The 15,061-nt window shown below is 33.2% G+C and overlaps 1 protein-coding gene across 2 annotated transcripts; it reads right to left on the reverse strand.

Annotated features, from left to right (window-relative positions):
* Positions 1-775: 775 nt before the first annotated feature.
* On the reverse strand, positions 776-10,606 carry LOC115986814 (signal recognition particle 54 kDa protein 2-like). Of its 2 annotated transcripts, XR_004090896.1 has the most exons (10): positions 10,195-10,606; positions 8,931-9,030; positions 8,521-8,674; positions 6,794-6,944; positions 6,561-6,709; positions 2,344-2,444; positions 2,089-2,246; positions 1,672-1,786; positions 1,126-1,556; positions 776-1,026 (listed from the first exon to the last, which is right to left on the reverse strand). XR_004090896.1 is itself a non-coding variant. In XM_031110144.1 (9 exons), the coding sequence occupies exons 1-9, from the start codon at positions 10,423-10,425 to the stop codon at positions 1,228-1,230; spliced, it is 1,488 nt and encodes a 495-aa protein (XP_030966004.1). In that variant the 5' UTR covers positions 10,426-10,606; the 3' UTR covers positions 776-1,227. The 2 variants fall into 2 exon arrangements, 1 of the variants encoding a protein (XP_030966004.1); XM_031110144.1 differs by having other exon boundaries at positions 776-1,556.
* Positions 10,607-15,061: the final 4,455 nt, after the last annotated feature.

Here is a 15,061-nt window from a genome sequence, read left to right on the forward strand (position 1 = left end):
TGTGATACGGCATAGTCACTAATAGTCATATTGCATTCAACTATATTCATTAAATTTTGAGTCATTTGTGATGCTATGATAATAGGTATGAAAACCAATTTGTTAATGACTTTTGATATGCTAAACCAATTTGTTAATGTTAACGACTTACAACCGATTAAGAAATTCACAAGTTGGATCAAACTATTTGTGTGCTTTCGAATTGCAAGTTGGATCAAGGTTTTTTTAAACAAATGCATGAAAGTGATAGGTCCATCATAAACATAAAGATGATCATAAGTTTAGATATTGACAAACAATTGAGATACTGCGGTAATAGATTCTAATAATAGCATTTGCATTTCTGAAAATCTAAACAATTTATAGGATTCTAGCCACAAATATTTGGCACAAAATCTATGATACAAAAATAATTTTGGTATCCTACAGTAGAAATTATAGAGGACTATAGAAACTTTTAGTTAGATGTACACCAATTTATTTATTTATTTTTATTTTAAGTCTTCCTGTAGTATTTATTATTTCAGTTTGACACCAATATAATTTAATTATACTTTTTATGCAAAGTTTGAGACCAACATACTTTTAAGCAAAGTTTTCCTGTGCATCGCACGGTTCCCGACTAGTTGTGGATAGATAAGGTGGAAAACTGCAATGATACAATTTTTTTTTTCATGCTAACGAAAGATTATCTACCTCATACCCTCAAAATCATTTTGGTTCTTTTTATTTCATGACTAACCTTCTAAAATAAATATTTAGCAAAGAAAAAAGAAACCTTCTAAAGTAAATACATACAATAAGGAGAATTTCTATCCTCACTTTTCATATAATCATATTACAACAAAATGCCACTATGCTTGAGATTAAACCAAATGTGGCCCTCTAAAGAATAAATATATTTGGCAAGAGTAATGTTAAAACTACAAAATATTTCACAAACATTTTTCATAACTTCTTAAGGTAGCAAGTTATGATTGGAGTAATATCATTTTCGCATGAGCCAACCATTGATGTCAGTTTATTCTGTACCAATCATAACAGGGCAAATTAGCAGATGTGAAAGTTTTTTGTGTCACTAGATTTATATTGATTTGGCAAAGCAGAATGGTCAGCAGTATCAACCTGCATAGGACCTGTGTGCCTTTCTGTCCAACAAGGCAATATGGTTGTTACAGCCATAGTTGGAAGTGAGCTCGAAGTCATCAATAGATCTGTGGGCAACATCTACTTGTCTCCACCTCCGAACATCCCCATCATGTCTTTTGTAGATCCCATTTGCTTCATCAAGTTTTGTAAGCCACCCATGCCACCAATCTGCTTCAGCATCTGTGGGGGGAGGACTTTGCTCATGTTCTGCGCATTCATGTTACGTGATAGGGCACTCATGTCACCCTTCTTAGGAATCTTAAGCCCTTTCATTTTGCTCCATATCTTGGCAAGGCGCTTGTACTCTTCCATCATCTCCATTACTTCTATAAGTTGACGACCACAACCTCGGGCTATCCGCATCATACGAGATTCATTCATGAGCTTTGGATTTGAACTATCCAACTCTGCAACATTTTAGTCAACTATTAGAATCAGAATAATGGGTTGAATCAGTATAAAGTCAACCATGTGGCAAGCAGAGCAAAACCACATAAAAAATGACATCGAGTCTTGACTCACCTTCATTTGTCATGGAGTCCATCATGGTCATGTACCGCTTGATCTTTGCTGAACTTTCCTTTTCACGACCTTTTGGCATTAACTCAGCACTAAATCCTGGAAGCATTGAGAAAACCTACACAGCCAAGTCAGTCATCAGCATTAAGGAGCAGCCTCTCCAGATCCAAATCAGAAGTTCAACATTTACAGCACATTTCAGTAAAATATTCCAAAATGACCACTGAAACTCAACACCCCCAACCCCATCCGGCATTAACCTCCAGAGCAACCAAGTGGCCACATATTAATCTAGCTAAAGAAAACAGCGGTCACCTATAATTTCTTGCATACCATACACAACTAAGAATATATAATAAAAGTGAAAGGCACATTGTTGTTGATTTAGCATCAATGAGATGGTATAAGTCAGGGACTAACCTGGCTAATTGGACCCATTTTCATTATATTCTGAAATTGCTCATACATAATCCTTAATGTAAAGTTCCCTTCTGAAAGCTTTTGCAGAAGTTCAGGCTGCTGATCCATAGGAACAACTTCTTGAATTTTGTCCATAAATCCAGACCAGTCACCCATGCCTAGATGGAAATATAATTGACATGCAAATATTAACAACATTCCAAAGAAATTGAATTAACAAATTTCAAGAGTCAGAGCAGTAAAAGAGGTGCTCACCTAAGAGACGGCTGACAAATGGTTTAACATCAAAAACTTCAAACTCATCCATATGCTCCCCAGTTCCAATAAATATAACAGGACTCTTTGTTGCTGCAACACTACACATATAGAGAGCAACAGAATTAAGTTTTCAAAGCAAAAAATAGGAGACGCGGTCTAAACTTTAAGTTGCTTCTATTAAAATTAGCAAGAAGTTTCCATTTCATAAGAAATTGAACTAAAATTGAAGGTAGCTTATAATTCCTTATAATTCCATTTCATAATTTATAGAGAGAAACAGAATTAAGTTTTCAAAGCAAAAAATAGGAGACACAGTTTTAACTTTAAGTTGCTTTTATTAAAATTAGCAAGAAGTTTCCATTTCATAAGAAATTGAACTAAAATTGAAGGTAGCTTATAATTTCATAATTTATGGAAACTGCAATTTAGAGAAGATGTAGAGTATCAATGACTGTTTTTTATATTCTTAGGTCCACCTAAAGTTAATTAATTTATGCTATTTACAGATCACACCATATGAATGACCCAACCTTTGTGTTGAATATTCAAACATGTAAAATAGGCATGTCATTGCATTTAATTTTATCTTTTCTTTGTATTATTATTTTATCAAATAGTGCAAATGGGCATGGGAAATACATGAGAACATCAAAAGAGAAGAATCAAACTTCTAATATCTTAAAAATCCAAAAATTAGAAAAAAGAATGAACAGAAGCCGAACATAGACTTCTACTCAAAGAGTGATCTCAGAAGCATCATCTTGTCTTTTCCATGGAACTATGGAAGCTCAACACCTTTCAAACGTCCAGCTAAAAGAGACATGTACCAAATGCATGACACATTAGCCATAGCTGAACTGTGCTTAGAATAAATACCCTCCATTGTGTAGAAAAACACCAGAATTCCAACAATGGAAAAGAGTTCTAAACATTGCCAAGACACCTACTAGGTTGCACGGACACGCCATTTTTGGCGTCGTGTCGGTGTCGGACACCGGAACGGGTACGACTCGCCGGATTCCGGTGTCCGGCGAGTGTCCTCTTTTTTTTTTTTTTTTTTTTTTTTTTTTTTTTCTCCGACACGCGCCGACGCGGCACCGACGCGTCCGACACGCCAGCAGGGAAGAAAAAAAAAAAAGAAAATCACAGATTTTGAGTCTGAGAAGTCATTTTGAGAAACCCACCTCTCAAGTTCTCAACCCACCCTCCCTCTGACCTCTGCCGCTGCCCACTGTCCCTCACCGGAGCTAGATCGGGCCGATCGGCAAGCTCCATAGACGTCGAGTGACGCCGTGCCCTGTCCCTTCCAGCGATCTCTCTCTCTCTCTCGGCGTGGACAACAGGTCCGACGACTCTGACCTCCTCTCTCTGTTTTTTTTTTGCCGCTGCCCTCTGTCCCTCGCCGGAACTAGATTGGGCCGATCGGTGAGCTCCATAGACGTCGAGTGACGCCGTGCCCTGTCCCTTCCAGCGATCTCTCTCTCTCGGCGTGGACAACAGGTCCGACGACATCGACCTCCTCTCTCTGTTTTTTTTTTTTTCTTTTTTGTTGGTTCTCTCTTTCAGATATCAATTTTGGTGTACGCAGCACTGTACTCACTTAGTTATAAGTTATAACTTATAACGCGTTTTTTTTTTTTAATTAATCCCACCCTCACAGTTATCACAGTTAATGTATTATTTTAGTCAGTCTTTTGTTTTGTCTTATAAATTATAATATTTATTATAAATTTAGTAATTTTTGTTTTAATGTGTCCTGCTATAGTTTTATTTATTTATTAAAGTTAAATATTGTGTATTATTGTACTACTTTGGATGTTAGTTTACTTATTTGTAATTCTTACATAATTTAAATTTTAGACATAAACATATTTTATGTCTAAAAATATTTAAAAATATGCCTAAATATAAAATATAATTAATTATTTAACCGCCGTGTCCCCGCCGTGTCGTGTCCTTATTTTTCAAAAATTGCCGTATCCCCGTATCCGTGTCCGTGTCCGTGCAACATAGGACACCTACTGACTTCCTAACACAAAACAAACTATCATAGCTCTCTAGCAACATCATATTTAATGGTAATTTTCTGTCTTGTCAATCCTCATAACACGTGCAACAAAGAGAAATTATGCAATAGCTCTCTAGCAACATCATATTTAATGCTAATTTTCTGTCTCACCACTCTTAACACGTGCAGAAAGGAGAAATTATGATTAAGGTTTATAAGAACTCCCAAGCTATATTGTGAACAATAAAAGACTTTGCAGGCAGCATAGCTCTTTTTTGCATGAGGAGTAAAAAAACACCATAGCTCACCAGACACCCTGACAAGGAAAAGCAGCCAAGAGCATGTTGAGGTGCAAAATAGTAAGACAGTATCAAACAAACAACTCATTGTTAATCTCCATCATGTTGCCAAACCTTCCATACATTTCACACAATTCAACAAATCAAAAAGTGAAATCAACGGTTCAACTCCCAACCCAGTCCTGCATTGCATGCACAACAAACCTATGACAACAAGATTTCCACTAGTCTCACTCAAGACCGCAACTGATATATCCTGATTCTCCAATAACTAGAAAGATCATGCCAAAGAGTTCAAGCTCAAATGACATATCCTCCCCTTCAAATGAGCACAGTGAAGGTGATGTTGTTATATTATACACAAACACAGGGAAAAAAAAAAAAAAAGGATCAGGAAATGTCAATTTCAAATCTCCGCATGCTAAACATTGTGCCAAAGTCACATACCTAACCATGACCACCACCAAACATGTTTAGAAATCCTAGAAGCACACAGGAAACGATTTCTTTCACAAGTACTCTTTTATATTTCATTAGTAGTCTAGAAATTAGGGTGATATGATTTCAAGAATAATATCAACAATCCCAGGAAAGTAGGGAAGAAAAGAGATACCTTAGAATTAGTTATAGCCAGGAACTGAAGACCATGGGTGCTGGAAAAATTACAATAAACTAAAATCCTAATGCTACTGGGTAACAAAATCCACTGTTGCAAACCTCTATGAAATGGGGCTATATACTTTAAAGAGGAAAACTGAGGCATTATGTCTTTTTTTTTTTTTTTTTTAATACTGGTTACAAATCCTACACTAATACTCGAACCCGTTCACCCAACTCCCCCTAGAACCCCAAAGCTCTAACACTCCATTTGGAAGGAGGGAAAGGAATGGAATGGAATGGATTATTTTGGAATATTCCTTCCATTCCCTTGTTTGGGAGTTTTAATGGAGGGAATAGAAAGACCATTTCCTTGTTTGGAAGTTTATATAGAATGGAATGGATAGGAAGGAATACTCATTCTTCTCTATTCTCTTAAAACCTCAAATTTTCATTCCCCCCAAAACTATGAGGAATCAGAGGGAATGAAATTTAATTTAATGAAATTTTTACTAAAATTCCCAAAACACCCTTATATATTCAACCCTTTATTATAAAATAAGGGCCTAATAGTAATATTGTTATAAAATGATTCCAATGCTTTCTCTCTATGCTACTCCCAATAAGGTTACGTACGTTCCATTCCTTTCCATTTCTTTATTTTAAAACATCCAAACAAGATTTCTTCATTCCATTCCATTTTTTTTTTCCATTCCTTAAACACAATCCATTCCATTCTACTCTTTCCCATTCTTTTATGATTTACTCATTCCATTCCATTCCTTTATGAATTCCCAAACAAAGAGTAAGGCTTGGGGAGGTACCATTCCATCTAACAAGTACACGGTGCTAGATTAAGCAATCAAAATGTAAACAACAAGAAGCAACCCTAGATGATTTATCTTTCTTTATAACAAACTATAAAGCTGCAGCCAACTTATTGCTAACTCAAACCTCAAATCATCATGCATATAGTTATGCATGTACATACAATACAATAGCATGTGACAAATGAGTAACTTAATGGCATATGAAAGTACATACCACTCAACGGTATTCTTTACCAAAAATAACAAAAATGATACTCTATGTCCCTCCCATAATGAGTGTCTCACCATCCTTTTTTTCTTTGCCACACAATGAGTCCACTACTAAAGAAATATAGGGTCTATTTTAAATAAAGTATAAAACACCACTTTTGAGTAGCAACTGCACAGCTTAAGCAAAATGCATGCATTGAAGCTTTAATATTAGATTTAAAACCAACTAGAAACATGAAAATAGGCTTAAATTGTTGCAATAGAACTTACGCACTAAGGGCACCACCTCCCTTTGCATGCCCGTCCATTTTCGTAACAATTACAGCTCCAACTGAAACACTTTGCTTGAAAGCTTGAGCTTGATCAAATGCAGCCTGACCAATACTGCTATCCATAACAAATATGACAAGATCTGGTTTCTGGAAGGCAAAGAAAACATCTTAGCACAGTCAATCAACTACAAATTACTAGGAAGTAGGAACAAAGCAATACCAGAAAATTACCGTTGCTTCAGAAACTTGACGCATTTCTTCAAATAGAGCAGCTTCTTGTTTGTGACGCCCGCTGGTGTCAACAATGATCAGATCACAGTTTTCTTTTTTGAATCTTTCTACACCTTCCACTGCAATTTTAACAGGATCTGATTCTGTATAGCTGTATCATTGAAAACCACCTCAATTATTACATAAATAAAAAAGAATGCATTATTTGATGAAATGTAATTGGCGACTGTACCTTATTAATGAGAGTGATAATGGTAACAATAATAAACAAAGTAAACAAATGACAAAACAAACAGAATATTTAGGGAGATCAAAAAAGAGAGATTCAAAAAATGGAACTGAAAGAATTGTTTCTTCTTTCTCTCCTTTCTAGAAAAGGAAAATATATATATATATATATATATATTTATATGCTCTAGAGGCACAACTAGAGCACCATGTCATAGCTGACAAAATCCCGTTCATAATATAAGCAGTCACTAAACTACATCTATTACATCCCTCTCTTTTAGATTTGTAGATTTATGTAATTTTGGGTAGTCTTTTGCTTTCCAAGTGTACAAGGAATTAGATTATTTTCTTGTTTTTTTAAATAATTTTTTCAATAAAGTTTTTATTTACCGATCAGAAAAACACTCTTTACATCCCATTCATAAGAAATACTGAAATAACATCACCTTTTACATGAAGAAGAGATTGGGGTTCAATTTTTTATTACTGAATGATGCCCCCCACTTGATCCCACTCCCACCCGCAACCCTCCCTATTTCATGGAGAGAGAGAGAGAGAGAGAGATGAACTAGTTATTTGTGTCATCATGCTTTCATCTTCTTCTTTTTTCCTGTTTTGTTTTGCTTTTCATTTTCTTTTGGATTCAGAGGAAAGGGGAAAAAGGAGAGAGGGGAAGAGAGAGGGGGGGGGCGCAAGAGAAACAAATAAAAAAGAAAAAACACAAGAAAAAGGGCTGGATAGACCACAAAGGGAAAACGGAACAGGGTCTAAAGGAGCTAAATAACAAACAATTGCACTGAAAGGGTTTAGGACGAGGAGATGGGACATGAGCACATAAGAAAGAAAAAAAATACAAGAAAAAGGGCTGTATAGACCATAAAGGGAAAGTGGAAAAAGGAGCTAAACAACAAACAATTGCACTGAAAGGGTTTAGGACCAGGAGATGGGACATGAGCACATCAAGACATCCCAAGGATGAGTAAATTACAATGAGATCAAACACAGTTAAAAGCCATTCATATGATTTGCAAGGCCCCCAAAGAGAGAGAGAAAGGGAATTTCCCCCACAAAGGGTAACGAGATATTACAAGTTTAGATGCAGCAGATTAATATCATAATAGCATTAATTGAAGCCCCCATAAATAAATCCATTTCATTATAGCACAAGCAAATATTTATAACATCCTCAGAATACAATGCGCTTCATTTCAAGAATGAAAATATATTTCAAAGCTCATTATGATTATCTATGCATAGCCATTTAGCATTCTAAGAGTGTAGTAGAAGAAAAATTATGGCTTCCTTATGCACCTCATTATTGTTTTCTCTACAATTTTTTATTTTTAAACAGTATAGCTTGTGTGGCTGTTGACATTTCCTTGCTTCCTCATTTCTTTTTAAAAGAAATCTTCACAAAATCTTATCGCCACACTTTAATATCACACTCTAAATCACAATTTGCAACACAGAAAATCAGTAGAATGTGAAAGAAGTACCTTCCATAAAATGGAATCTTAGCTTTAGTGGCATTTTGCTTCAGCTGATCAAAAGCACCAGCTCTGAATGTATCTGCACACACGAGGGAAGGCCTCCAGCCCTTTTTCTGATGATAATATGCATATTTTGTACACGTTGTGGTTTTTCCTGACCCTGAATTTGTTGTACACACAGATAATAAGATGCACACACAATAAGATGCACATAGATAAAAGGAAAGAGTACACTCCAAAATGAAAATAGTGCAAAAATATTTTTGGACCGGTGTATCAATCATAGCCTACAACACCCAGATGGCTAGCTCACATCGAAACTTCACAAAAACAATCCCAATCTGTATAGAATTGATTGTATATGACAATTTCTGAATGATCCAATAAGCATGAAAGTGATCTGATAAAAAACATACCTTGTAAACCTACAAACATAACAACACTTGGTTTCGCTTTCTTTGGAGTAAAAGAAGGCTTCCCAGGATCCAGCATTTTGCAGAGTTCGTTAAATATAGCCTACAATGAAAAGGACCCTTTAATAAGATTAAGAGCACAGCAGATACCAAGACATAATATACAAAAAAGACTTTCCCTTTTCCTTTTTTGTTTTTGTTTTTGTATTTATTTTGATAATGAAGATTGCAGTTGCATATCATAGCAGAAAATGCACTAGACACATAACGTTACTAGAAAGAGCATGTCAATGGGTTTCTTTTAAGGCTTAACAAAATAACCCCCAACATAAAGAAGTAACTTTGTCGCAGAATTTAGTTGCTACCAATAATGCAACATGGTCACACAAGGATAGAATTATTTGACGTAGCATAGATATACCATCATACAAGTAACTAAAAACAGAAAAAAAATATACATCAATGTTTCTTTTTAGCAAGGAAAACTGAAGTACAACTCCTCAGGTGCTAAAGCTTGGGTGCCCCCTATTAAATTCATCCATATGATTGCATTACCCAATAAATCACATGGTAAAATTTAATTTTCCTTAGAAAAGATATCACTATTTTTGTTGCATTGGTTAATACAACCATGATGTTAATTTCAATTGGGGAACCTAATTCAAAGCACCTAAGGAATTGTACCTAAATTGGCCCTTTATTAGCACTCAAAAGTTGTCAAAATTGTTCCAGAATTCCAAAAACCAAATCCAAATAACCCAAGTCTAGGGCCACCAGGCCATGGTATCATTATAGAACAAAAACCTCAATCCACTAAACTATATAAGCTAGAAACTAGTGTGACAATAGAACCAAGCTCTCACAACTCTTTCATATTGGGCACTCTTATATTTTCCCCCCCTATAAACAGGTTTTCACTTTCCTATAACAATAACACTAAAATTTATCCAATTTTCACATGCAAATCAGATAGCTTAACTAGCTTTCCAAAGCAAAACCTAAACTTCAAACTCTAAACTCATGCCATCACCAGCTAATTTTTTTACTCTATAAACAGGTTTATAACACACAAATCCAATTAACAAGTGCGAATTTCGATAGCTTAGCTAGCTTTTCAAAGCAAACCCTAAACTCTAAACTCATGGTAGCAAAAGCCAATCATTTCATCAAAATAATCACAAACATCAAAATTTAAACAAAAAAAAAAAAAAAAAAGATTCACAGAAATAAAATAATAGAATCAATCAGAAAAGAGAGAAATTTGTACTTGTTGGATGATTTTGCGCTTGTTGTGGCCGGCGGCGAGGTCGTCAAGATTGACGATCTTCTTGATATTGGTCTGCATGTCGCGGACCAGCTTGAATTGCACATCGGATTGCAAGAGAGCGCGAGTGATCTCGTTGAGGCATTCGTTGAGGACCTTCTCGTCGATTATAGTCGCATTGCTCATCTGCTGAAGAGCACGCGATATGCTCGTACCTAGCTGTGCTAACACCATCTTCGCTGCGTCTGAGAATTCCGGCGAAGAATGATCGGAGCAAAATGGGGAGGTTAGGGTTAGGGTTAGGGTTTTGGTTTTGGGGGATCGAAGAAGAAGAAAAGACGAATGGGTAGAGAGGTAGGAAACGAATTTTATGTTCAGGTATTGGTGGTTCTATATACGTTAACAAGATATAATAATGTTTTTTATAACTCGTAGATAGCACGGAAGTTATATATTTGTGAGGTAAGCTAAAATTAATTTTATAAAATTTTAAATTGATTAAAAAAATATAATTTTGTATGATTTGCTCTTGTATAATTTTAATTTGTGTCATAATTTGATGAAAAAGCTATTATTATTATTATTATTATTATTTTTAGAAAGTGAAAAAGCCATTACTTGAATGTATAATGGCTTACAAAATTTTTTTCAGACAATTTCAGATGTTATAGATGTTTTCAAGAAATTCAAAAACCTATAATCAAAACTCTAAGTAGGAGTGGAAAAATTAAGAAGCAATTGGAATCTAATATATCTACTAAAACTAAAAATCCAAAGAGTGAGAGTGAAAAACCCGAATGGCTAGTGTTCCAAAGAGAAAAAGAAAGAGAAAAGAAGGTACGTACTTGTGAAAGAGGAGATTGGTGGTGAATCAACCATAAAATAAATAAAAAATTCAGATATTTCAAATATTGCAAAAACTAATACAAATTCAGATGTTAAAACTTCCAAAATGCCAAAAAATATATATAATTAAAGAATAAGTTATTGAAATAGTTTAAAAAATATATGACTATTTAAAAGAGAAATATAAGAAAAAAAATACACGAACTCATAAAACAATAAGTTTTAAATTTTAATAGGTTTAAACTTTAAATGATGAAAAAAAAAATCATATACATTCACAAATATCATTCAAATTAAAACGTCAAAGACATATTTCAGTCGCTCATTTATTTTGCATACATTACATTACATCAAGATATATGGTTTTCAGGTTTCATTATTAGAAAAGAAAAAAAAAGTCGTAGCTTAATTATTGAGTGCATATTACAACACTGCGAAGCTTGAGGCATCACAAACAATTCCCAAACCATGCATATGATATATTTGACTCAAAACCTACTTATTCTTAAGTACTACTCTCCATGAAAGTAAGCAACCTGATGCATATCCGCTTATATATTGCTTTTTTTTTTTTTTTTTGGGAGGGTAAATGACAAATTTGGCTTATATATTGCTGAAACCTATATAATTCTTCTTATCTCAAATGGTAATGTGGCGCGTAACCAGGGTATGGGAATGGGTAATAGTTGTATGGAGATGAAAATCACTTTTTAAACAAAATTATTTTTAAATAAAATTGAGTTTGAGTTGAAGTTGGACTTGTTAAAGAGATAGAGTTTCACTCCTTGTTAAGTTTAAACTAAACAAAAATAAATTTGTTTAAATAAAATGATAATTTTATTTAAATATTGTGCTAACGTGAAAAATTGTGAGAGTTTCAGAAGTTTCAGTTATATATATATAGATAAGATTTTTTTTAGAGTTAAAAAAAAAAAAAAAATTGGTAAACTAACACTTTTTAAACTTAAAAATTTTAGTTTTCAAAAAAAAAAAAATTATAAATTTTATGTAAGAAAAAAAACTCTAAAAAGTTATTAAATAACTAGCTCATTACATGTGCTTTGTGCATACTATGAGGCATTTTTTTTTTAATTTTTATTTTGGGTTTAGTGTTATAATATTTAAAAGCAAGAAATATCCTAATTATTAGAATCTTTCTCTACGTGAGAGTTGATAAAAGTTTGAAAATTTAAATTGGAGAAGAGAAAGGAAAAAACTTAAAATTTAGGAATTTAAAAAAAAAAAAATTAAATTACTCTTTTAACGTGTTTGTGATTTTAAATTTAAAATTATTTAACTAAAATATAGAAGCATTTTAGAGAGTTTAAGAGTTTGCATGAGGGTATTTTATTATGCAAAATGATGAAACCCAAATAAGAGAATCATGTTATTAATTATATAGATATATATTATTCAAATTATGATAATTTTTTTAATTGGAATAATTATTTCTTATTTGAAACTATATCAACTGTTGTAATACACTCGTCTGATATATAATAAACTATGGTAATAAACTTTTTTTTTTTTTTATTTTTTTTTTATGGATATGGTAATACACCTTTTTTTATATATATTATAAAATATGGTAATATAGTGGAAAAATATAAACAGATACTTTTTATATATATATATATATATATAAAGTTTCAATTTATGACGTCCATTTATAATGATTGTACTATTTATTATCAAACCAATACACTGATTGTATTTTGGTGCAGATGATGATTGAAAATTATATCTCTTATACAACCATCAAAATATTTACTAGTTGAATTAATTGAAACTCATATAAAATAAATACTTAATCATGTAGAGTAAGCAAAATAACATTGAATATGTGAGATATTTTATTTGTGCAACTATATCATGATGTTTCCAAATACTAGCCTAACAAATTATATCATATCATATCATCATATATTATACCAGCCTCTAAGCACGCTTAAGGGCGTGCTCAGAGGCTCTTCTATTTTATTTTTTGAGAAAAAATTAATAACTTGCATCCATTATAATTTGAGATTACTATATTTTTCAATCACAAATAAACTTAGGGGTGTTTTTTTTTTGAATAATAATAAAGTATTAGAAACGTAGGTTTTCTTTTATAGGAAAAAAAAATAGCAACATGGGTTGTTTAACTTATTTTTCTATTTTGAAAAAAAAAAAAATGTATAGTTGTTTTGAAGAAGTGAGTTAGTGGGAGAGTGTTCCTATTTTGTAAGTAATGTTTTAGTGCAAGTTAGACATGTTTTTTTTACTATACTATCCTTTAGTTTTGTCTCTACTTGAACCTAGGGGTATAAGGGTATTTTGGAACAAAAAAAAAAGTTCAATCCAAACAGGAGAAACCTCTTAAATAGTAGTATAGATAATAAAAGTTGAGTTTAGGAGCCGTAGTTGTGTCAAGTGGCTCTACCAAATTATATCATATTCTATATCATATACTATATAACAAAAGTTTGGCTTAAGAGCTATAATTGTGCCAAGTGGTTGTACCAAATCATGTATTATTATTCTTTATAATAAAAGGTACTAAGCAACCGTATCAAATTGTAGCAATTTTTTTTTAACAAAAAAAAATTATAGCAAATTTTTAGATAAAATAAAATCTTATTTGTTATTATCAACTTTTATTTTATTACTTTATCACTTCATGTTGATAACAAATTCTTCTTCTCTGTGTGTTTTATATTTTAATTTCTAAGTTGATGATTACATTTAAAAAAAATATTCCTATTTCCTTATAGCCATCCATCACGTTTTCCTTTTTCTTTTCGTTTTTATTTTTTTTAATTTTTAATTTATTTTTATGTAAAAGTTGATTAGAAATTATAATTTCAATAAGATTTAAACTCTATAATTATATCAAATAAGACTCTAACATAAAAATAAAATGAGACTTTACCAATATATATTGATAGTAAAATACAAAGTCTAGTTTGTCCAAACCCAACAATGTCTAGAATGAACCCTAAAGGAAAAATTAGAGAAATAACAGGGAGCAAGTGCACAAAGAGATTAAAAGGGGCTCAACAGTCGTTCAAGAGTAGAATATACTCATCCATACCACCTTGAGGTGTAGATGAGCATAAACACTTAGAAAAATATGAAGCATCCTGATTGTTCAATATGAGAAACCAAATTTCAATTTCCTAAACGAGGGATAAACTCCTCAAAGTTCTCTCCCACATTCTACTAAGTCCACTTGTCTCTCATGCAATGCTCCATGAAATCCACACATCTCCCATGATGTTAGTGGAACCAAACAAGTAGACCCACTCCAAGTTTTTACAAAAGGGATTCACCTTCAACAAACTAAGGTATTTTCAACCAATTATACAATCTCCATACTTATTTCCCAAAAGAGAGAGCTAACTTAACCATCAGAAGGTCTTTGGCCAGTTCATTCCGGTCTCCTTTGATTGTTCTTTTCTTTATAGGTCACGAAATTGTTGTTCGCTAATTTTTTAACACTATTAATTGGCATCGTCTGTGGGAAAAAGAGAGTAAGATTTGGTTAATTCTAAGTGTTAACCATATTGTTTCCTAAGAAAAAAAGGGTTGTATGGTCTAGACTAGGTCAATGGCTACAAGTCCAGAGCACTAGGAGGATGGAAATGCTTCTAGTCATCCAAACCATGCACCAGCATCACCAACAAACCTCGAATAGTACTTGCAATCCATGGCGGCTGCCATGGCAAACTTAACATAGCAAAACCAAGAGTTGACGAGGGAGGTCAATAGGAGGTGGCAATGTCAACAGAGGCATGTAGACGAACCAAGACAAAACTCAAAAGAAGTAAGGGTGGAAAATAGCGCTAAAGGAGGAGATCCATTAAGGGGCATTGTCACTAGAAGGGTGCCTCACTTGGAAAAAGAAATGGACCAAATGGAAAAGGCCATGGAAGAGATGAATGATTCCATGAAAAGAACTCATCATATGGATGATCTCATCCATAGGATAGATTCTCCTTTTACAGCGTCTATTACCAGTCACTTTTTGCCCTCAAAATTCAAG

This window comes from Quercus lobata, chromosome 4 (genome assembly GCF_001633185.2).
Source record: "Quercus lobata isolate SW786 chromosome 4, ValleyOak3.0 Primary Assembly, whole genome shotgun sequence".
In the NCBI taxonomy this organism is placed as follows: Eukaryota; Viridiplantae; Streptophyta; class Magnoliopsida; order Fagales; family Fagaceae; genus Quercus; species Quercus lobata.

Coding starts and splice junctions, on each gene's coding strand:
- LOC115986814 (XM_031110144.1), bottom strand. CDS start 10,425: ATGGTGTTAGCACAGCTAGGTACGAGCATATCGCGTGCTCTTCAGCAG. Junction 9,031..10,194: donor AGCGCAAAATCATCCAACAA/GTACAAATTTCT, acceptor TTTTCATTGTAG/GCTATATTTAACGAACTCTG. Junction 6,945..8,520: donor AAGATTCCATTTTATGGAAG/GTACTTCTTTCA, acceptor TCAATGATACAG/CTATACAGAATCAGATCCTG.